We start from the raw sequence: 25,980 nt of genomic DNA on the forward strand, positions 1-25,980 counted from the left end.
CTGCGAAGAAACATTTGCCAATGTGACATTTTTACTAACCTCGCGAAAATCACTATGCGACTTGCGACTTTATGCTAAAAAAAAATATAAAATTGAGCCTTGTGATCGCTTAGACATCGCGGGCTCAGAATGACAAGGTTCTATCTGACATTTCTGGCAAAATTGAGATTTTTGTTGCATTGAATTCTGCTACTTCACAGCTATCTACCATATAAATTATATGTTGATATCTCAATTATTTTTCGTGATGAAGTTAGTTTGAAAAGGTTCTTACCTGCATTGATTTTATTAACAACCAAACTTTTAAAATGCTCTCCTCTAAAATTTACTAAACACTAGATACAACCTAGTCATTCTAAACCCTCGACATATCAGAGAACCCGGAACGATAGTGTGAAGTTTATTTTTAAAATATTACCGGTAACTGTCTAATACACAAAATTTTAAACGAATATTTCACAATGAAGTCAGAAATATAACGAACGGGTGAACACCGCTCTTAAAATGAGTTTGAAATCGACAACGCACAATATTTAATATCTGCACTGCATAATTGTCAAAACAACCTTTTCAATATTTTTCACAAGTTAAATTTCATATTGTGTCGACTTCATTTTATTACAAGGTCGATACTAGGCGGTAGGTCTCTCTGTAATAAAGATAGCATTATTATAAATAAATTTATAATAATAATTTACTAACTTACTTACTTACTTACTTACTTACAAATGGCTTTTAAGGAACCTGAAGATTCATTGCCGCCCTCACATAAGCTCGCCATCGGTCCCTATCCTGTGCAAGATTAATCCATATCTCTACTCAAATCTAAATAAGTCTTTTATTTTTCAAAAAAGGTCAAGGGGGGGTTCAAAACCGGTAACTCCCTCTTGCGTACGCCCCTGCCTTTACGAGTAATTATTTACGATTGTAAGTAAAAAGAAAAGGAACATTTAAAAAGTCAAGAATCTTAAAGAATTTAAATAATTGCGATGTAGGTCATTTTTCATACCTCCTATCTTCTATGCATTTAGGTCTTAGGACATCGCATAATGCATTCTGGATTCCACTCTAAAAGAGACTTCCCGGTTTAATGTGCAGCTACTCTATGCATAGCACCATTGACTTCATTTGAATGAAACAGTTTAGATACTGAAGCAGCCGTTTCATACCAGCTAAAAGTACACTCAGCCATCACTTTGAATGTTCAACAGTATTTTCAAATTATTTTAACTGTGGTGTAGGTAATGCTGCAATCCCCTTCAACGGATAAATTCAAAAGTCTTCCAGTTATACTTGAATTTTTTTCTGTATCGCGACATTTCTTTTATTTTGTGATGGCGCTATAAATGGTTCTCAAAGAATATATTGATTCGAATAATGTTAAACAAAGAAAGCATTACTACCAGCAACTCGAGAAGAATTCATCTTCAACCACGAGTGGAGACGGAAATTTTCAACTTGTCATTGCTTAATGGCTGCAGGTTCCATTAGCCACCTTACGATATTTTGGTATTTGTTTTGTATCGAATCCTCCCCTGAGCACGAGAACACTATCTTTCAGGGTAGTGCTAGAATTTTGTTAATTTAAAATTTCTTTGCTTTGTATTTTTCTGACAATAAACAATATTATATTATTATTTATTTATCAGTTTATTTATTTATTTTCTCATTTACTTATTTATTTATATATATTTATTTACTTCGGAATATGTATGGTAAGACTTTCCTGTGTCAAATTTCAACGTACCTCGTTTACATGTTTCGACCTATTTATGGGTCATCTTCAGAACTGGTCGTGTTGGTCTTGGCGCCACTTTTTCTGTTTCCTATGAGGGTGTGTTCCTGTGGTATAGTGTAGAGTCAAAGAGTGTGGACCAGTTCTGAAGATGACCCATAAATAGGTCGAAACATATAAACGAGGTTTTTTTTTTAGTAGGTTATTTTACGACGCTTTATCAACATCTTTGGTTATTTAGCGTCTGAATGAGATGAAGGTGATAATGCCGGTGAAATGAGTCCGGGGTCCAGCACCGAAAGTTACCCAGCATTTGCTCATATTGGGCTGAGGGAAAACCCCGGAAAAAACCTCAACCAGGTTAACTTGCCCCGACCGGGAATCGAACCCGGGCCACCTGGTTTCGCAGCCAGACGCGCTGACCGTTACTCCACAGGTTGTAAACGAGGTACGTTGAAATTTAACACAGGAAAGTCTTACCATACATATTCCGAAGTGATACAGTGTTAAAAGTTGTGTAATCAAGATGTATATTTATTTATTTATTTATTTATTTATTTATTTATTTATTTATTTATTTATTTATTTATTTATTTATTTATTTATTTATTTATTTATTTATTTATTTATTTATTTATTTATTTATTTATTTATTTATTTATTTATTTATTTATTTATTTATTTATTTATTTATTTATTTATTTATTTATTTATTTATTTATTTATTTATTTATTTATTTATTTATTTATTTATTTATTTATTTATTTATTTATTTATTTATTTATTTATTTATTTATTTATTTATTTATTTATTTATTTATTTATTTATTTATTTATTTATTTATTTATTTATTTATTTATTTATTTATTTATTTATTTATTTATTTATTTATTTATTTATTTATTTATTTATTTATTTATTTATTTATTTATTTATTTATTTATTTATTTATTTATTTATTTATTTATTTATTTATTTATTTATTTATTTATTTATTTATTTATTTATTTATTTATTTATTTATTTATTTATTTATTTATTTATTTATTTATTTATTTATTTATTTATTTATTTATTTATTTATTTATTTATTTATTTATTTATTTATTTATTTATTTATTTATTTATTTATTTATTTATTTATTTATTTATTTATTTATTTATTTATTTATTTATTTATTTATTTATTTATTTATTTATTTATTTATTTATTTATTTATTTATTTATTTATTTATTTATTTATTTATTTATTTATTTATTTATTTATTTATTTATTTATTTATTTATTTATTTATTTATTTATTTATTTATTTATTTATTTATTTATTTATTTATTTATTTATTTATTTATTTATTTATTTATTTATTTATTTATTTATTTATTTATTTATTTATTTATTTATTTATTTATTTATTTATTTATTTATTTATTTATTTATTTATTTATTTATTTATTTATTTATTTATTTATTTATTTATTTATTTATTTATTTATTTATTTATTTATTTATTTATTTATTTATTTATTTATTTATTTATTTATTTATTTATTTATTTATTTATTTATTTATTTATTTATTTATTCATTAATATCTTCATTTACCAATTTATTTATATATTCATTTATTTATTCATTCATTCATTTAATCATCCCTCATTTATTCATATATCTATCTATCTATCTATCTATCTATCTATCTATCTATCTGTCTGTCTGTCTGTCTGTCTGTCTGTCTGTCTATGTACATCTCTATCTATTCGCCTGTATTAATGTTGTACAAAATAATTAAGAGTTGTTCTTTCTAGAAGCAAAGTGACATCAAAAACGTTTACCTTACATTTTATTGTACCTTGTTTTTTTTTACTATACCATGCAGGCTTTGCTTAATCGTAAGTTTTAGTTACCATGGTAATATTTTACACTGCATAGGTACAATCAGGACAGTTAAAATACAAGGGAAAAGTTTTTGATGTCACTTTACATCGTACACGAGCCTTAAAGAAAATAACATCCATATAGGAATACACACAACGTATCGACCAGTGAACGTGTGTGTTTCGAAGTCTTGATTAGAGGGCTTAACTGTAATTTTAACTTCACGTTGGGGTTTGCAGTGAAAGAATCTCCTTTCTCGTCTGCTCAACCCACTGTAAGCCCACCCCTGGAAAGGTCAAATGGCAACGACCTGTTTCGAAGATTCTGAAGATAGCTGAGGTGGGGTACCTCCACAATTTACCATTCAAACCGTTGGTAGAATCATTCGTGAAAAAAAAAATAGTAACATTCTCCCGTTTCATGTTCCTATTGTTTATCAGTTAGGCCTATTTCAGTAATGACTATCATAATTTCCTTTTAGATATTATAGCCTCATAATGCAAGAATCTGTACCAGCAGGAATGGGTTAGGTAGAATCATATGTCAGTCATCTAGAAAAAATGTACTACACTACTACTACTGCTCCTGCTGCTGCTAATAATGAATTCATTTATACAGGGACATCATTTTATTTTTACTAACATTTCTAATATTAACCTGGCTAACTTTTGGATCAACGATTAAGAAGCGGAAACACCGTTTGCTACCCCCTTCCACGGCTGGAGTTCGATGATACTGGCGTAATATACAAACAAATCACTTTACTAGGTATAGGAGGGAAGAAAAGTAGTTCATCCATTTACGTAAACTAGCAAATATCGCGATATGAGTTTGATAATTTTCATTAGGTTTTTGTTTAATTAAAATACAGTACAGTATTAACAATGAGTGTTTTTACACACGATCTGAGCTTTCCATGCGAACGTATTCATTATGCAATTTGTAGTATACTGTCTACAGCACATTAGCGTACAGTTTAGAGAATGAAGTTAAATTGAAAAATAATCATAATATGGATATTTAAACACATTTTTGAAAATGGTGGCCGTTCATTTCGATACAGGTTTCAGTTCTTATCAGTAACTCATGTTGAAATAATTCTGTACCTACTCTATAAAAGAGTACCTTACGTATTGTAAATTCAATCTTCACTTCTGCCCGATCCGAAAAGATAAAATTACTCAGACTTGCCATCTACTGTCCGTCCAAGTGGTTACGTCACAGAGTCGTAGAAAGGGAGGAAATCACGTGACAATTACTTAACGAGGCCCTTTTATTTAAGTTATTTTAAACAGTCGTACAATATTACGTAGGCGTCCAATTCCTAACAGAAATTAATGTTCTCAGAAAAGACCTAAGACAGCCCAGCCATTAGCATTTACAGAGAGGCGAATAGAAGCTGGTGGGGGAAACGGGGATGCGACGTAGGCAATGGAAAATGATGCAATATTGAAAGCTCTTTCGTCACTGGAAAACGCGAACATATTTTTGGAAAGTACTGTTTACTATGACCGTAAGGCTACTATGACTGCATATGCGGTCTTGGCTCTGTGTGGAGGACGGTTGAACTTCAATAGTGGAAGGGGTGGGAGTGAAGTGCATTCAAAAACTCAGGTACAATGACTGAAGTAAAAATAAAATGATGTCCCTGTATAAATTCCGAAGCGTTACTGTATGAAAAAGTACTCTAAGGAATATGAACTTCATCCAGACATCAGCCGCTGTTCCATTTTTCCTCCAGAGAAGAACTATCTGAAATCATCACTGCTTCTGAAGAATCTGCCGCCTGCAGCATTCACTTCCCTGACAAAATTTAATAATCTAAGGTTCTGCTGCAGCGTTAACACAATAAAATTAGTCTACGAACACAATTTAAAAAATAATTTTCTCAGTTTCGCCACCGATGTGCAAAGTACCGTTAACTAAATTAGCAGACTACTGGTGATGCTGATTTGTTCCAAGGACATCACGTGACCATACTAGTATGAACATTCTAAAATGAACTGCCTTTCAACATGCCGGTTATAGCCTAATAGTACACTATTTTTATTGAAATCACTTTTCCCTACGCTAGCTGATAATGAAAGATCGAATTTCCCGGTCAAGTAATTTCCGGCATAAAAACTGTGAATTAGGTCATTGACAGAATTTCCGAGAAATGTATTATGTTTTTAATTCTCTCATGCTTATTTACTTACAAGTGTCTTTTATAGAATCCGGAGGTTCATTGCCGCCCTCACATAAGCCCGCCATCAGCCTCTATCCTGAGCAAGATTAATCCAATCCCTACCATCATATTTCACCTCCCTTAAATTCATTTTTATATTATCTTCCAGCTACGTCTCGGCCTCCCCAAAGGTCGTTTCCCCTCCAACCTCCCAACTAACACTCTATATGTATTTCTAGATTCGCTCATAGTGTTACATGCCCTGCCCATCTCAAACGTCTGGATTTAATGTTCCTAATTATGTCAGGTGCAGAATATAATGCGTGCAGTGTAACTTTCGCCATTCTCTCTTATCATCACTCCTCTTATTTGGTTGAGAAGCTTTTATCATCCAGTCTGCTGTCAAAAAATCTAAAAGTTAGAATTTATAAAACAGTTATATTACCGGTTGTTCTGTATGGTTGTGAAACTTGGACTCTCATTTTGAGAGAGGAAGAGAGATTAAGGGTGTTTGAGAATAAGGTTCTTAGGAAAATATTTGGGGCTAAGAGGGATGAAGTTACAGGAGAATGGAGAAAGTTACACAACGCAGAACTGCACGCATTGTATATTCTTCACCTGACATAATTAGGAACATTAAATCCAGACGTTTGAGATGGGCAGGGCATGTAGCACGTACGGGCGAATCTATAGTGTGTTAGTTGGGAGGCCAGAGGGGAAAAGACCTTTGGGGAGACTGAGACGTAGATGGGAGGATAATATTAAAATGGATTTGAGGGAAGTGGTATATGACGATAGAGACTGGATTAATCTTGCACAGGATAGGGACCGATGGCGGGCTTATGTGAGGGCGCCAATGAACTTGCAGGTTCCTTAAAAGCCATTTGATAAATTATTATTGCCATCATTTTGAGACCCCCGGCTGTTGCCGGGTTCGTTCATGCGTTAAAACGGCACTGTTTGTAACAAAGTGTTAAGGTACGATTCTCTCTAAGGAGCCTCATTATGAACTAATAATATACAGAGGGGTATAGATAGGCGATAGACTATAGTTAGCTTTGGACCTTCGTTATAAACAAAAGCCTTTGTAACATTCATTTTTTAACATGGCTACGAGGCAGTTTTTTTTAACTTCAGTTTTCTTGCCAAGTGCCAAGTCATTCTGCCATTGCTTTACTAACATCATGTCATCCTATCGTCTTTAAATGGTACATCAATTAAGAAGCAATATCAGCAAGCGAATGTCAGATAATAATCTGTGGCGAATCCTCGGCCTCATCTCGCCAAATACCATCTCTCTATCACCATTTCCATCGACGCTAAGTAATTCAGTAGTTGATAAGTGTCATTATATAACCAAGTAAAAAAAAGAGAAAGTAATATCAAATTTAGAATTGTTTGCGTAGACCTTTCTATCAATGATTTTATAAAAGTTGGTTACTGATATTTAATTTTCTTTGCAGGAGATGAAGGTGATGGAGACGATGACGATGAAGAAAAGCTACCCTCCTGCGGGGACTATGTCATGCACTTCCTCACCCTCTTCTGGAAACTCCTTTTCGCATTCGTTCCACCCACAGGTGAGATAGAGCGGAATATGGCGTCCGGCATCAGTTGCGTGGGAGCTATCTACAACAAAGGCCTGCTACTGACCAAAGACTGTTGCATCCAGATGTCAGCTTCATTAAACATTCGCTTATCACTTTTGTCTCCCTACCGGAGGTCGGCGGCCCACTAAAAATACGGAGTGCTCGACATTTCAATGACATTTCAAAAGCTAAACTTTCCCATTACTGCTGGGGTTATAAACCGCACAGAAATCACTTAACTTTGATGGTGGTTTACGTTAGCCGATAGAGTTTACAATCTGTGGACGTTATTTCACTTTCAAAGACTGAACCAAATGAATTAACAATTTCCAATCTTGTAGCCCCCGTAAGTTACAGTCGCGTGTTCGAATTCCATCTGCAACTTGAATGCTTGTCCGTTGCCACATTCTCTCTTAATTTTCGTTGGAAGAGCATTGACGGTGATAGTCTTCATGTTTCCTATAAGTCATCCATCATTTGAGAACCTCTGATCGCAGTGGCTCTAGAGCTGCGTATAAAGCCCTCTTTATGAATATTACAGGATGTAAAAATGTAGAGAAAGATTGTCAGGCACAGTTGCACAATAGAAACATCTCGCTATTTGATTCACTGGCAGGATTAGCTTAGCAGAAACTGAATTATTGACATTAATGAACCTCGTTTGCGTTATGTGTACCAAAAATCCGATTACATCATAGGATTAGCTCGCATACCTGCCATGTGCACTCAAATAATGGTTGAGTTATATCAATTCCAATAAAATTAACAAAACTGTTTCAACTACAACGATAATTACTAACGTAGACTTCTATTGAAGCTACACGTTCCTGCTTCCCAAAACATATTTTGGAATTTATTTATTTATTTATTTATTTATTTATTTACTTATTTATTTTACTTGTTTAATTGTTTATTTATTCATGTAGTTTTTTTACTTATTTATCTATCTATCTAGCTATTTACCTATCTGTTTGTCTGTCTAATCTACCTATCTATCTATCTATCTATCTATCTATCTATCTATCTATCTATCTATCTATCTATCTATCTATCTATCTATCTATCTATCTATCTATCTATCTATCTATCTATCTATCTATCTATCCATCCATCCATCCATCCACCCATCCACCCACCCACCCACCCACCCACCGATCTATCTATCTGTCTGTCTATCTATCTATCTATCTATCTATCTATCTATCTATCTATCTATCTATCTATCTATCTATCTATCTATCTATCTATCTATCTATCTATCTATCTATCTATCTATCTATCTATCTATCTATCTATCTATCTATCTATCTATCTATCTATCCATCCATCCACCCACCCACCCACCCACCCACCGATCTATCTATCTGTCTGTCTGTCTGTCTATCTAATCTAATCTATCTATCTATCTATCTATCTATCTATCTATCTATCTATCTATCTATCTATCTATCTATCTATCTATCTATCTATCTATCTTTCTATCTATCTATCCATCCATCCATCCATCCATCCATCCACCCACCCACCCACCGATCTATCTATCTGTCTGTCTGTCTATCTTATCTATCTATCTATCTATCTATCTATCTATCTATCTATCTATCTATCTATCTATCTATCTATCTATCTATCTATCTATCTATCTATCTATCTATCTATCTATCTATTTATCTATCTATCTAATCTGTCTGTCTATCTATCTATCTATCTATCTATCTATCTATCTATCTATCTATCTATCTATCTATCTATCTATCTATCTATCTATCTATCTATCTATCTATCTATCTATCTATCTATCTATCTATCTATCTATCTATCTATCTAATCTGTCTGTCTATCTATCTATCTATCTATCTATCTATCTATCTATCTATCTATCTATCTATCTATCTATCTATCTATCTATCTATCTATCTATCTATCTATCTATCTATCTATCTATCCATCCATCCATCCATCCATCCACCCACCCACCGATCTATCTATCTGTCTGTCTGTCTATCTATCTATCTATCTATCTATCTATCTATCTATCTATCTATCTATCTATCTATCTATCTATCTATCTATCTATCTATCTATCTATCTATCTATCTATCTATCCATCCATCCATCCATCCATCCACCCACCCACCCACCCACCCACCGATCTATCTATCTATCTATCTATCTATCTATCTATCTATCTATCTATCTATCTATCTATCTATCTATCTATCTATCTATCTATCTATCTATCTATCTATCTATCTATCTATCTATCTATCTATCTATCTATCTATCTATCTATCTATCCACCCACCCACCCATCTATCTGTCTGTCTATCTAATCTATCTATCTATCTATCTATCTATCTATCTATCTATCTATCTATCTATCTATCTATCTATCTATCTATCTATCTATCTATCTATCTATCTATCTATCTATCTATCTATCTATCTATCTATCTGTCTGTCTGTCTGTCTGTCTGTCTGTCTGTCTGTCTATCTATCTATCTATCTATCTATCTATCTATCTATCTATCTACCTATCTATTTATTTATTATATGTACTGGTACTTATGTATTTATATAAAACATTTTTGGTGTAGATTTTTAATTCGAAACAGTTGAAATAAAATTTCTTAGGCTGGCTAGTGTAGTGTGTAACTAGTCAGCGATGTATGCAATAGAGGGCGTCCACACCTGTGGAGTAACGGTCAGCGCGTCTGGCCGCGAAACCAGGTGGCCCGGGTTCGAATCCCGGTCGGGGCAAGTTACTTAGTTGAGTTTTGTTCCGGGGTTTTCCCTCAACCCAATACGAGCAAATGCTAGGTAACTTTCGGTGCTGGACCCCGGACTCATTTCACCAGCATTATCACCTTCATTTCATTCAGACGCTAAATAACCTAGATGTTGATACAGCGTCGGAAAATAACCCAATAAAATAAATAAAAAAAGAAACTGGCCACCCTACCCCATTATCTCCTAGCCTAGCGGTGTCACTCGTGAGATCCAGACCTGTCTTCGGACAGTTTACTAAACAACCACCATCTGAAAGTGATGTAAGTGCAACACTTAACATAACTAATGCAACGAACTTTATTTAAAACAAAACTTTTATTTTCTCACATTACCCCTTGTGATGAGATAGTTTGTCATTTGAAATGTATGTAGGCAAAACACATGGCAAAGGAACGTCATTTACATATGTTTCATCTCTAATACAATTCCAAATATTGCTAATGTACATGCATTCTGGTCAGTACAAAGGTCTTGTACGTACCCTCGGAGCTTAAGCCAATGCTTCTTAGTAGAGTAGTTATTAAAACAATATATTAATTTGTGTATGAAGGTACAGCTTGTCTAATTTAAGTTTTTTGTATTACTATAAAATTTTTGTCTGACATAGTCTTCCTTATACAGATGTTTCTTTTCCAGTCTTTAGCGTATTTAAAATGCAGTTGTAAGAGTAACTAAAATACCGATAACTGACAAATTAGGAAACAGGAATGATCATACAAAGATGATTTAACACCTTTGCTATAAAATTTTGCTTTAAAAACCAAATATTTAATCACTTTTCATCCCAGTAGACCTACTTCTGATTTTAATAGATTTTTTATCGGTATTCAGGTTACCTAACTGTCATTTTCAAACTTAATTCCAATTGTGCGTCAGAGCACGATTCATTAATTCTGGACTCCGGAGCAGTATAATGTGACGTTATCTAAATAACTATCTTACAAAATCCATTCATCATCACTCTGATTTATTTTCCCCCTCCTCTTGAACCCTGGATGCCATATATCGATTTCATATCAAGTAGAGGTCAATAAGAAGAGAAGCTCAATATTTTTAATTAATTTTTCATTAGGTAGACGTAGAGTATTGTATTATCCGAATGTGGTGTACGCAGCAGTTAAGGCGCAGTTTTAATGTTGCTTGGAAGCCACGGTCGTCAGCTCATGTTCCTCTCAAAAGCCTGAAATCATGCCGACGTCATGATATGTTACCCCTTCCATTTGTGTGTCTAATGTTAGGTAAAAAAAGACGATTTGTATTTAGCCCAATACTTCAAGAGCATTAAGTGTTAAAGAATAGTAAAATACGGTACTGCAGTTTCAATTAAAATAACTGTCATCAGTGGTTGTATTTCCGTTATAATATAATGACTTTTCATAAGTAGTTAAAAAAAATCCAACCACTTTTTTATTTGTTTCGGTTTTTTTTTTTCCAAGATAAAATATTAAAACCAATTTATATTCCCGTTTTCTTTGAAATATTTGACGTTATAAAGAAGCATAGTAGAGGACAATCTGCAGTGCTCAGTTGACTAAGGCATTTGCCTGCCAATCCGGAGTTGTGTTCAGGCGTGGGTTCGATTCCAGCTTGGGCAGATTACCTGGTTCGGTTTTTTCCGAGGTTCTGTCCCAACCATAAGGCGAATGTCAGATAATCTGACATAGTAGACCCTTTTTCCTTCCGTCTTAAACGAAAGAGATGTCATAAACGTTACTGGTACTTGCTTACTTACTTACTTATTTACTTACTTACTTACTTGCTTACTTTTAAGGAACCCGGAGGTTCATTGCCGCCCTCACATAAGCCCGCCATTGGTTCCTATCCTGAGCAAGATTAAGCCAGTCTCTATCATCATATCTCACCTCCCTCAAATTCATTTTAATAAAACGTTACTGGTATCAGAATTAATGTATTTCTAATTATGTACAGATAAAATTTGAAGTTCCCTTATTGTTTAAGTTTCGCATACAACACACTGCACATGTGCAGTAAACGAAAGCTCCTGTATATATGCTACTTGTAGAAGTCGTGTGAAATTGTTGCCTACATACAGGTGGACTAACATCAAGACTCGCTCCAAATGTAATTCTATGTCAGTACATTACACAGCGCAAAATCTGTGATCTCTCAAAACCTACAAAATATTTCGATCTTGTTAACTAATTCATTTTCTTCTCATCTCACTTGTCATGTCATGTCTACGTCTACACTGACAGCCTGCGTCAGAGATTCGTTGCCATTTAATACTTCCACCGTAATCAGGAGAAACAAATTTAAAATTATATAGGCCTAAAAGAAAAGAAAATTGATTGCCACTGTTCAGCTTATTGATAGAATTTCTAAGCATTTATCACCATCGTCAACATCATCATTAACACGCCATGAATGCTTGAAATTCTATCCGCTAATACAGATCTAACATAAACTAATCATCAGCATCATAAATATCAACACTAACAACAACAATAGCAGCAGCAACAATAACATCAGCTACTCTGTTATCAATACCACCACCATTGGTACCACCTCACCATTAGCATCCTAATAATAATAATAATAATAATAATAATAATAATAATAATAATAATAATAATAATATTATTATTATTATTATTATTATTATTATTATTATTATTATTATTATTATTATTATTATTGGTATTATTATTATACCACTCTCAACATTATCATTTTCACCAAAATCATCACCATCACTACCGATCATTACCTGTCTTCTTAATGGGGAAACTAATATAAATTTGATAGTATTCAGATAAAGAGGGTTAAGTAATTTTTTGTGCAAATTGTGTGTTGTTCCCCAAGTGAAAACTAAATTCTGCAAGTGGGTGTGCAAAAAACAAAAGAATACTAGCATTTGACGTGTTTTATTTGTGTAAAAAATTATTTGCAATCAGGTTTCTTAGTTTAATTTTCCCACGGAATATGTATTATATGTATTTTTCGTGTTAAATTTTACCGTACCTGGTTAACATATTTCAGCCTGTTATGGGCCATCTTCATGTTTAATTTTCATTTATCTCTAAACTCATTTTTATGACTTATCTCCCTTTACCCTAACACCATCGAATTGTAGAACGTAAGAAAGAGTAATAAATTAAAAAATAAGTAGAATTAAATGAAGAAATGTAGAATATTTTTGTATCTTTCTTTATAAGCTATCTCCTTTCATTTTGCAGATTGTAGAGGCTCTTGCGACACCAATGGCCATATTGTTAACATGTGATTAGGCTAACGTGAACTTTCCTCCCAAAAATGGTACCGGTACAGTACTTAAAAATGTATCACAATTTCTTATTTCATCATTAAGTTTCGTTCACTGTTTCTTGTTAAGTCTTACTGTTAGGGTTGAATTTCCTAACACTACAAAGTAATCCAAGAAAAGTTATAAAAATCAGTGGCGTATACTGGTTAAAGGGTTTGGGCTACCGCTGACCTATTATTACACAAAATATATCTAACAATTACTTTAATTTTAATTACTATGGTAAAACTAATAATACAAAATTATTACATTATGTTATATTATAAACTTTTTCTTTTGTAATTTCCTTGGGCTACCGCCGGTAGCCCCGGTAGCCCGCAAAATACGCCCCTGATAAAAATGTAAAAGCTTGCGTACTTTTTACCGTACCTCCATTTTCTGAAACTGTAGACTATTGGAATGGAAACAGATCTCACATTCATTCATTCTCTATTTCTGTCGTGCTTATTAGTGCTGTTTACCTTCATACACAGTGCAAAATATTGTTTTTTTGTTAATACATATAGTACCCATATTTTTGTTTATTTATCATTTGTTTGTGTAAACAGACCAAACATCTGACAGTTACCAGTCCCTCTTTACAATTTGAAATTATTCGGAATTTTAAGTAAATAAAGTTTTTTTTTGTAAATATTTTCTTCCAGATATAAAATCTGTTGACTATACATAATGCAAATAAAATCATTAGAAGTGTAAAGAACCACTTAATAGATACTTACTAAAAGGTATACTTGCAATGTATCGTCACACTTTATCAGCATATCTAAGATGTGAGTTCTAGAATAATTTAGTTAGTATTATCATACAAATGGTCTGTTAATGAAAACGAAATCAATTATGGGCCTAATGCCTAAGTATGAATATTAAATTTTATAATAAATATTTGAAACTAGATCAAAATGTAAATATGTTTAATTGTACGAAAATTAATACAAATTTATTACTTAATATGTTGATTTTACTTGGAAATTTGATTCAACAATGATAGTGTTTCTCATTTTAAAATAAAATGTGTTCATTATTAATTTTCTTATGTTACAGGTATTTCTACAATTGAATCACTGAACATGTTTATTATTATCTTTTTTGTAATGTTAATGTGAAACTTTTAAACTCACTTTCCTGTGTACGTTTACTGATTTCATATTTAAATTTCAGAAGGAATTATTTTATTTGTATTGTTCACACAGCTGAAGAGGATTACACGAGGTTACACATCTTTATCTTGTTTGTACGCAGTAATATGCATTATATAAGTATTAATTTGTACTAAGTATGATCAATCCTCGAAATACTTTACAGCGATTCTAAAGTAATTTAATGTAGCTACTGTACTTAATGGTTGGCAATGTTATTTTCACTCACTATTGTCTTTATATTGTTGAAGAAATAAGAAAATCTACAGATGATTTGTGTACTGGTAGCTTTGTGGGAAGACATTATTACATAGGCTAAATTTAATAGAATTGTATATTTGTGTGCGTGCATGTGTGTATATATCGTGTTTTTACAGAAAACATTGAGTTAGAAAGAAATTTAGTTTTTGGTAACATCATTTGACTCTTGGAATAAATTCACATAAAATAATTTAGCATAAAAGAATGTCAATAGATATGTAAGAAATTATCTAGTTTATGAAAAAAAAAAAATCTCTTAGTTATGTAATTGTATCTACCAAAAAATAAGAGAAAAATTTAATTATATAAGCTTGTAATTATTAATTTTTTATAAAAATATTTTATTTTACAATATACCGTAGTTGATGCTAGTATTACGTCAACAATGTTTAAATAAAGAAATTACAAGATGATAAATATATCTTATTAGTCAATAAATTCATTAATTTCTCATGTTTTTATGTAGACACGCTAACATGGCATGCCTCGTTAAAGAAATTACTTCATATCACGAGAGCTACGTAACAGCACACATTTAATTTAGTACCAAACGCTAGTCATGAACTGTTTAGGAAAGTTTATATGGTGATTTTATTTAATGATGCTTTCAGCTGGTGAAACCAGTGTTTGGCAACTAATAAATGGCGAATAAGATAATTTCTATCTATGTATAATTCCCTTATTAAAATATTCAGTCAAGTACTCACCATGATCTGATGCTCATGGGTTCAAACCCAATCGACAGCATTTAATTTTTTAAGGATGAAAGAATTCTTAAGTATGCCTTTTTTTTTTTTAAGTGATGCAAAAGCAGAGATTCAGTGTCATACTTGAAAGAACTCTATACCTCAATGAAAGGGCTCCATGCAAAATTTACAGACCATTCCTGCTTTTAGAGAAAAATATGTGACATTGCTGCAATCTTTGACATTGGAATCAGGAAAATATAAATCAAATCCTAGCATCGATTTTAAGGGCTTGAAGATTTCTGCAAGGTCATTATAACTTGCAGAAGGGAACGATTGAAGCAGTCTTACTGTTAGTTATCAATTGGCATATATAAAGTCTATATGTTTACATAGCTTATACTGATACTTATTTCTTACCAAAAATATGTTGTAAATATAACTGCACTTTGTATTTGTACATTTTAAAGATATTCTATGTAATTTCTAATTAATATACCACAAATTGTTGATTTCATATATTATTTTATCATAAATATGTGCATAGTTAATTTTGTGGTTTTGATTTGGCATATTATCCATTTGTGTGTCAGAGTTTAAAGTTGAATAAATAACATTATTGTGTTTTTTATGTTTGCCAAATGCAGCGTTTGGCAGGGGCTATGTTGCTTTCATAGTGTGTATCATCGCCATCGGCATGATGACAGCAATCATCGGAGACGTGGCATCTCACTTCGGCTGTTCGGTTGGCCTCAAGGATTCTGTAACGGCCATCGTATTTGTTGCCCTGGGCACCAGTGTGCCAGGTAGCTTCCTGAGACCTGCTTCAACTCTTCTATTTTATTGCCTTTATACAGCAGAAAATAATGCTTCGTTGGTACAAATCATTGCACTGTGTCAAACAACATTTGCACATCGACCGAATCCAAGTCCGCAATTTAACCTCACATTATGATTTCAATTCACAAATTAATGTCAAGCTTTGTCACTGGTCTTGTTGATATGTCTTACAACACGTATAAATGTGTTTACACTTAGTTTTAATCAAATCGCAATATTGCATTACAATACAATACAGTGACATCACACAAATTTAACATGAACAAATTTTTAGCATATTCTAAATTGCACGTACTTCGAATGTTTCTAAGCCTATATACCAACGAAGCAAATTTTTGTTGTACTGTCATGAAACTTGCTTTATATTATAAATTCTTTCATTGCAACAAGATCGGAATATTTTTAATGCTTACATAACATAGGTGTTGGAATATTATTCAAATCATAAAATAAGTTAGAGCATAAAAAAAGAGAGAACGACTTTGCTTTAGCTATGTAAATGTAATATTTGGTTTTCCAGAGCTATAATTTATAAAACTAATTTAAAATATGACATTTACAAAATGCTTCGACTTCTTGTACATAGACTACGATATTTCTATTAACTTTCTGCTTCATTTTCAATTTAGTACATTTCATCTTTATTAGTTTTGTAGGACAGACCTAGATGCACAGAAGGATACCTTCAGAGAAGCTTTGGCAGCACGACCGACGCCTGTTCGCCATGTTGAGAATGTCATGGCGCTGTCTTCACTATTTCACGTCTTCACTTCTTAATTTTTTTTCAAGTTCTCTGTTATTTTCACTACTGTTCTTGTTTTCACTTGCTAAATCAATCATTCAATGAATAAAGATTTCAGGACTGAAGCCTTGGACAGAAGACACGGCACTTGTGTATAACAGATATTGGAACACCCAGTGTAATTTTATTTTGAAAAATGTCACTGTTGAGCAGACCTTCCCAATTCAAGATCTGAGAATGCGATCAATCTATTGCGCAGATGAAGTACTCCACCTGAGATATAAAGTAACGTTTCTTTTAACATTTTATAAAATATTACACTGCCTATTGTGCTTAACGATTTCCTGGCAATTATTTAACATCTCACATCCTTATATTTAACAAATCCTAAAGGTCACATTATTTTAGAAGAAGCCAAAAGGATTCTTCACAAATCATTATCGGTATAGAAATTCTTACATGGAATAAAGAATTAGAAATGTATGCCTATTACGAAAAACGTAATAACTTTATGTTTTAATTCACTAGGAAAACAGCTTTCTCCATTACACATGAGTTTGAAGTTAACCTGTAACATAAATTTGAACTATGAAAGTTCCTTAAAAAAATATTTAAGAGTAGATACAAGGAAAATTGCTAATGGTAAACTTAAGTTAGATTTGTGCTATCAGCCGAATTCTGTGAGAGACTTTGTTAGTAATGATCTAAGCAAAAGACATAGAAGGAGTAAGGAATTCATGTCATTGGTACAACCAGATTAAAAGGTTAGGAATAAAACTCATAAATGATTAAAAATTTGCAACTCATCTATAGATTGGGGGGTAGGGGGAGAATATACTCTGTACTCTGGGACATACTCATGTTGGTCTGATGGTAAGATGTTGGGAAGGTCTGCAGGCACATGTAACTGAAGTATGCACAATGTGATCATTTTGACAGTGGAGTGTCGGATTACTTTTCTGTATTTCTGTTCCCTGTCCTGTCCTCTCATTTCTGCTGCACCATGATGTTATCTACATACCTCTGTGCATGCTCTCACTGCAGGCAATCTCAGCACTAAAGTTCAGTCTCGTGTACTGTACCTTTTCCTACCAATTCTGTATTTCATTCTAAGTTTTGCTCAGGTCTTGTTCATTTTTTCTCTCGTCTTCTGCTCCCCAGATTTGTTTGACGGTTATTTATGTTTCGTTGTGTCGATAATTGGAATTGGTTGTCTGACGGCCGTCATTGGAGATGTCGCATCTCACTTTGGTTGTACGGTGGGCCTCAAGGACGCCGTCACTGCTGTGGCCTTTGTAGCCCTCGGTACAAGTGTACCAGGTAAGGCAACCGGGCCCTCCACGCAACTATGGCAACAACCTTTCCCCGCAATCCCAATAGCAGCTACTTCAGTTTGGGACTACTCCAATGCACCACTCTTCGATTACTCGATACTAATGAAGTCGAATATTGAGAGCGGTTTTCCATTTGGAACTTAAGAATAGAGTCCACTGGTTAGTTTTCGTATTCATATACACATTATAAATTTTCGAATTTCGTTTTTTTCTTGAATTTATTAGAAAAAGCCTCCAGTAAGGATACTCATTCTGTGATAATTTTTGTATGCAAATCTATAGGAATGGAGACTTAATAAATTTAGTCAAACTTTTGAACGAAGAATAACCATCTCAGAAAAAAAGATCTGATACATTGACTAGGTTTTACTTCGGGTTTTCTTGACAGCAATTTTCTCAATTTGGGATAGTTCACTTCTTCAACATAATTGTGATAAAAATATAATTTTGAATCCAAAAAGTGTAAACTTCAACTTAAGATACATGAACTCAATTTTATTACTAATAAAATATCTCCTTCCATAATTTTACTCGTAGATAATAGTTACATTGATATTGAAATTTTATATTTCTACTAAATATTTTTTTCTGGCTAAAGAAATTAATAACTATTTTAAAATTTTGTTAAAGTAGGTCATGTGTATCTGAATATGGATATTTATTAATAAAATGACGAAGAGTCATCTCCAACTTTAGAGCACATATGTTTTTTTTTTTTTTGGCATTAATATTTATAAACAAATTATTCAGAAAATCACTTTGCGATATCCATTTTGAAAATCGTTCTCACAATTCCAAGAGTCTGTCGTGTAGTCTGACTGGATGGAAGTTATGGCAGATTTAGAAAACAAGGGATGAGATTGTATAAGAAATCACTCCAGTTTATAATAGGAAGCAGGCGTAACTAATTGATTCCCTTTAAAACTAGAGGATTTTTATAGCAGTCCTATTCCCTTAATTACAGAAAAAAACCATTGCAGCTCGATATACTACTGGTACTTAAGTAATGGTAATATATTTTCATATTTCCTAGTGAAGGATTACAATTCTTTCTTGAAAAATCCATTTCTTATAATTTCATAAATATATGTAACATTGTAAAAATATTTAAAACTCAATTATTTCGTTTATAAATATACTATACAGTAATAAAAAAAATCTTAACGCAAAATTATTTTTATATTAGGAAGAAAATTTCAACATTGTCATAGTTTTTTTACGTTTAATGTTATGTCACATTAGTTAAAAAGATGTACTTCTTTCAAGATTAAGTAATACCAGTATGTGATATCTAACATAATTGAGGGGCATAAAGCACAAGGGTATAAGTGCATTTTTCAAAATATTTGAGTTAAGACAGGAGAATGAAGCTGAAACTTCCTTTTATTCATTGCACAAAAAGTATGTGTGTTACTCAAACAGGTGCTGAATACTAGTGTTTAAAGAAAAACTACTTCACCAGTCAGCCCTTTGGTTTGGAGCACAAGGAATATGTTGCAGTTATATTCATTGTGCCCCATTCTTTCCATTAGGATGTTACATGATTGCTTTCTTTTCGATGTACAAAAATAAAAGCTCTCAACGCCAGTTTCGAGCTGTTACAGAGCTTATTATTCTCGGCATTTACGGACTTAAAGATAGAAATGCAGTTTTGTTTATGTGCAATGAAAGTCAACTGACAAAAGGGTGCAAAGAAATTGCTTCCTGTATGCTCAAATTCGTTACATCTGTCACTCTCATGGTAGCATTTAGCAACCGTGCAGGAGGATGAGGAAAGAGCCATTTCATTCTCAAATCCTGGCTCTATGTTATCCATAACACCAATGTTCAGACTGTTAATCACAAATTCATAATATCTGTAACTCATTCAGGGAATGTGACTACAATTTTGGAATAATAGAAAATACTAAGAAGAATAGTGATTGGAAGGTGTTTATCCCAGGACACATAGTGTACCGGTATGCACTTACTGCAAGTCCGAAGGAAAATGGCATTTTGTAGCACTTTGATATTCCTACTAAAACAGAACATTTACATATCCTGCTTAAAGTGGTGGCCATTGAAATTAATACATAATTAAAATTTTTGGATGAATGCCACCCTAGATCGTTCTAGCATTGCCTACTAAATGGATGTAAAAGCATCAATAATATGATGCTGCATGTTCTCCGGTGGGGTTGGAACATTTTGATAGACAGCATCCTTGACCACTCTCTAAAGAAAAAGATCTTAGTGGCGTAATGTCAGGAGAACAAGCAGGCCAACTAACTGGTTTACCACGTCCAATCCACCTACCAGGTTATTTTCGGTCCATAAAACGATGGGCTCTTATTAAGACATTATGTTCTGGGAATCTATCATGCTCGTACCGCATAACTGTTCTGTTCCCCAAAGGTACTGGTTGTTGTTGTTGTTGTTTTACCAGTATGGCCTTCAAAAGATCGGGAAAAATGGTTCTTAATAATCTGGCACATTATCTGCCATTTAGAGTAGCATTTATAAAATAAGGCCCAATGATGGTATTGCAATGCTACAAAATCCTGCAAAGTACCAGTTTACTTCGGACTTGCTGTACACTATGGGTTCCACATCTTTGCACCCTTCAATGTTTTGTTTAATATAATGGGACATTGTGATACATTTTTGAGATTACAAGATTCACTGAAAAACAGTACATGGTGCCATTAAAAAACAAGTCATTAACCTACTCTTATCCTCTTAATGAACTAGGTTAAAAGAAAGATATACCCATAGTATCAGTACTAACTCCCCATTGTACTTTAAACGAATTTGTTTAAAACAATTTTCCATATGGAACCTGAGAAAAAAATTATTTTGGGTAAGCAAAATAATTGGGATATTCTGTATGCTTCAAACACTTTTAACTCTTTTCATAGGCCTACTCTTAAAATTGTTTGAATTTAGATTGTATTTTGTAATTTAAACATTACATTTATTTTTTTCTCTTCTTTTTTTTACATTTAATTTTTAGGCCTACCCTTATTAAATCTGCAAAATTGTTTGGAACACAAGACATGTAAGTGCAACATCTTATTATATAATGGTTATTTTTAATATCTTAAATTCTAAATTTTCTTCAAAATCTGCAGTGAACTACTTCATATGACCAAGACTCAATATGTAAGCAAAAATAGACATTGTAGAGTTTTCATACAATTTTCATTGCCCCTTAACTTTAAACTCATTTTTCTCAACATTATGTGTATATCACTTATATACCTTGTACTCTAGACTCCTCAGTTATAATTATGGTTTCGATAAAAAAATGAAAATTATAAATTTTAGGAGATTGCCATTTGCAACATTTCTCATCTATTATTGACTTAAATAAAGGTTTTCATTCATATTCATTATTAGAACATAAAGATGTTCTATTATAATGGCAGACATACATTAGGCAATTATATATCAAATGGCAATAATTTGTAAATATTTTATTATTTGTCTTAGACAATAATACTGTATATGAGTACAAATTCTTCAATTCTGATAGTAAATCTTTAATTGCAGTATTTAAGATGTATAATAATTTTATAGATTGTTTCACTTGTCTTTACTTTATAAAAGAGGACACAAAATCAATAAAAAATAAAATCAGGGCTTTCAAAGATACCATCTTGGAACGGTATAATATAATTGATTACATCTGAAATGTCAAGAAGAAATATTAAGCTGTAATGGTTAATTTGTGCCTATGTAAGTGTGTTTGTAGTGCTTGGTTGTCTAGACAACCATTGTTCACTCCTTGTATGTTGTTGTGACTTATCTGTAGACTAGAGAGGGATGATGACATTAGTTTACTAGTGATACGCCTGCATGGCTGTAGCACGAGACACACTGCGTCGCAGCGTACACCATAATCATCCCGCCATAGAATATGTTTATTTCCTGTAAAGATTAGTCTAATACTGATTCAGAGTACGTTATGTAACATTTCAAAGACTTTAGAAAGAATTCACTAGTTTTCCTTCGTAAGGACATTAATTACACATAGCTTCAAACATGTAGAATAAATTGTTATGTGAGAATCTTATTAGATATGTATGGATTCCAAATAATCTGAGACGTTTTTCAGATGAATACTGAAGAATATATTGTGTTTTAAATATTTTAATATCTTAAGAATTTTGGACTGATATTCTTATAGATCTCAAAAAGTGAAATAAGTCTATTACTGAGAAGTGGACAAAACCACTAGCTTCGCTAACGTCTTCTCCCACATTTATAACCGCATAAAATGGTCCAACTTTTGTAAGATTTTATTTTAATCCTGTAACCTAAAAGATTTTAATCAGCATTTTAATAAAATTGTTTAATCTATGTTTTTTTGGTGTGGACAACTTACTAAAGAAATCTGACGAACAATTAAATTCACAGCATTTATCACTGAAAATATAGCTATGTGTTTTGTTTGATTTCTTGAACACATACAAGTATACCAGGTAGTGACTTGTAACACGCACTGTAGGGATTTCAATGCTAAAATTTATATTTTATTATATTAGTTCCTCTAATTATTATAGAAGAAAAGTCATGAAAGTTTTTTGTAGAGAAACAAAATCTGCATCTATTTGTTTTATTGAATTATTATTTTGATTATGAATGTGTATGGAATTAATTAATATTAAAAAGTAATTATAACAATCTTTAATGAAAACTTAATTACAGTAGGTCAAAGATAACCGATATTTGTGTTTAAAACAAAATAGTTTATGATCCAACCAGTTATTATAAAATTTAAAGGACAAACAGTGAATATGACATCAATGTGAATTCATTGTTTACAGATTAACAATGAAAATACCAATCTTTACATTATTTCGTGATAAATTAGTAAATTACAATAAATGTTCAAATAAACCTGCATTTTCTGCTACACAATAACCAAACTGTATGACTTGGTCCCGGTCTTAATGGATATTTCTCACTGAACATCTCACATACTCTATGTGCATTATTTCCAATATAATACCATTTAATAATTTTAACTTTTTCTCTCATGGAATACATTTTCTCAGATCAACAAATGAACCATAAACAACAATATCTTTGCATTCATTTGTTTTTACTAATCCATGCCAATTATGATTAACTTGAATTAAAAATTAGTGCACTTTCTGTGGCGGGAGTATTTTGTACTATTTTTTAGATTTTTCTTATCCCCAGCCAAAAATTGTTTTTAATGGTATGATTGGGTGTAGAATTTTTTTCTCTACAAAAAACTTTAATGACATTTTCTTTTATAATAATTAGGGGAGCTAATATAACAAAATATAAATTTTAGCATTGGAATTCCTATGGTGCATGTTCCAAGTTGCCATACTGTATATCTAAGGCAAGGTTTAAAATTTGTTTTAATTAACACATATAAGTAACGAACTGCAAGCAAACCACAATTAATATCAGTTAAGCAGAACGGAGACGTTTTATTTGTCTACCTTCCTTACAAATTCCTTAAATCCCCCCCCCCCCCGAGTATTTATATGTTTCGCTTACATGTCTCTAATTTTAAATTCCTTGTGTTTTGACTTTTATGTATGTTCTCCTCTCCTTAAAGATTTGATGTTCCTCTGTCAATTCCCACTTTATATTTAATTTCTCTTAATGCATGTTGAATTTATGTTCCACCTAAATTATTATTGTGTTCTTGTCGTGTCTGATGTTTATTCCATTTTTACCACGACATTTGGCGTCTTATAACTTTTATCAAATATGTTTAAATTGTGATTGTCATTATTAATACCACTTACCTATTGTCGTGCTTTCAACATATTTCTTACCGCACCTATCAACATATTTCTTCCCTATCTAAATTACGTCACACTCAATCATATTCGTTACAAAACTAGTACTTTAAGTAATAAATTCTCATATACAGTTTTTTACCTTTACAAAAATTGGAAAGAATGAACTGCGCCAACGAATACATACTATACACATACCATATAAATTATTTAAATCTCTGAAGTAAGTTTAGGACTGAATTAGCGAAAGAGAAAATAAATAGTTCTTTCATACGAACAGACGACGGTAAATACGTAGGTTTATACCGACATTTTATAACTTGTGATTTAATCATGATTTCTATGGAAAAAGCGACAGATTTCATCTGTATCCTTTGATTTTCTCTACCATCCTCATTTGACCACTTCAATAATAGTCATATAACAACCATGCAGTAGAACAAATGGACAGCTTGAAATACTTGAGGTGTACTATAAGTAGTAACATGAACTGCTGCCAGGAAGTCAAAGGAACGGTAGCAATGACAAAAGAAACATTTAATAAAAAAAGGAGCATCTTCTGTGGACCTCTGGAAAAAGAACTAAGGAAGAGCCTAGTGAAGTGCTTTGTGTAGATTAGCATTGTATGGGGCAGGAACATGGACATTACGACGAAGTGAAAAGAAACGACTAGAAGCATTTGAAACGTGGATATGGAGAAGAATGGAGAGTGTGAAATGGACAGACAAAATAAGAAATGAAGCTGCACTAGAAAGAGTGGGTGAAAGAAGAATAATTCTGAATCTGATCAGGAAGATGAAAAGGAATTGGTTGGATCATTGGATGAGAAAAAACTGCCTAGTGAAGGATGCACTGGAAGGAATGGTGAATGGGGAGAAAAGTTTGGGACAGAAGAAGATATCAGATGATAGACGACATTAAGACATATGGATCGAATGTGGAAACTAAAAGGAAGGCATAAAGTAGGAAAAATTGGAGAATGCTTGGGTTTGCAGCGAAAGACCTGTCCTTGGGCAGAAAACTATGAATGAAAATAAATAACAACCATTTGATGGCAATTGAAAAGTCTCTGTAGTTTCAACTACAATATAAGGAGATGGATTTAAACGGGATGTTAAATAAAGAGTTGTGGTTTATAATTGTTAAATCTATATTTAATGGCCTGACACATAGATGGCATTGAAAAGTGTCAACAACGCCGCCATTGTTAGCGACCATTTTACATTAGTTTAAGCACGAAAAATAATAATTTTCTATTCAATACATTTTGTGTAGTTTACTTTTGAAGTTAGTGCGCCAAACAGATTGGCAAAAATGGAAATCGAGCATCGTGCTATCATTAAATTTTTCGTAAAGAAGAGAATGTGCCCAACAAAAATTAAAGCATACATGGATGCTACACTGGGGGAATCCCCTCCAGCCTTTTTGACTGTAAAAAAATGAGCGACATTATTGAAACATGGTCGAGAGAATATGGAGGACGACCCCTGCAGTGGACGTACAGTAACAGCAACAAGCAAAGAAATCGTAGAAAAAAATTCACATTATGGTGTTGAATGATCGTCGTCTGAAAGAGCGGGAAATTAGCGAGGTTATGCATATCTCAACTGAACTGGTGCACAACATCTTAGTCAATGTCTTGGACATGTTCAAGATCTCCATAAGATGGGTTCCGCATTTGTTACTACCAGAACAAAGGCACATCGATGTCAAATTTAGAGGGATTGTCTGGTTCTATTCGAGAAAAATACGCCCGATTTTTGAGGCGGTTTT

At 32.4% G+C, this 25,980-nt stretch overlaps 1 protein-coding gene across 3 annotated transcripts in view; it reads left to right on the forward strand.

Moving 5' to 3' along the window:
* Positions 1-25,980, forward strand: part of Calx (sodium/calcium exchanger 3) — a 730,262-nt gene that overhangs the window by 680,236 nt on the left and 24,046 nt on the right. The window contains exons 5-6 of one of the 3 annotated variants that reach the window (XM_069815499.1): positions 7,245-7,361; positions 16,174-16,332. In XM_069815499.1, coding sequence (XP_069671600.1) covers positions 7,245-7,361; positions 16,174-16,332 — 276 coding nt within the window. Of the gene's footprint in view, positions 1-7,244; positions 7,362-16,173; positions 16,333-18,269; positions 18,429-25,980 lie in introns of all 3 variants that reach the window. The other 2 variants (XM_069815497.1, XM_069815498.1) reach the window with 2 other exon arrangements.

This window comes from Periplaneta americana, chromosome 17 (genome assembly GCF_040183065.1).
Source record: "Periplaneta americana isolate PAMFEO1 chromosome 17, P.americana_PAMFEO1_priV1, whole genome shotgun sequence".
In the NCBI taxonomy this organism is placed as follows: domain Eukaryota; kingdom Metazoa; phylum Arthropoda; class Insecta; order Blattodea; family Blattidae; genus Periplaneta; species Periplaneta americana.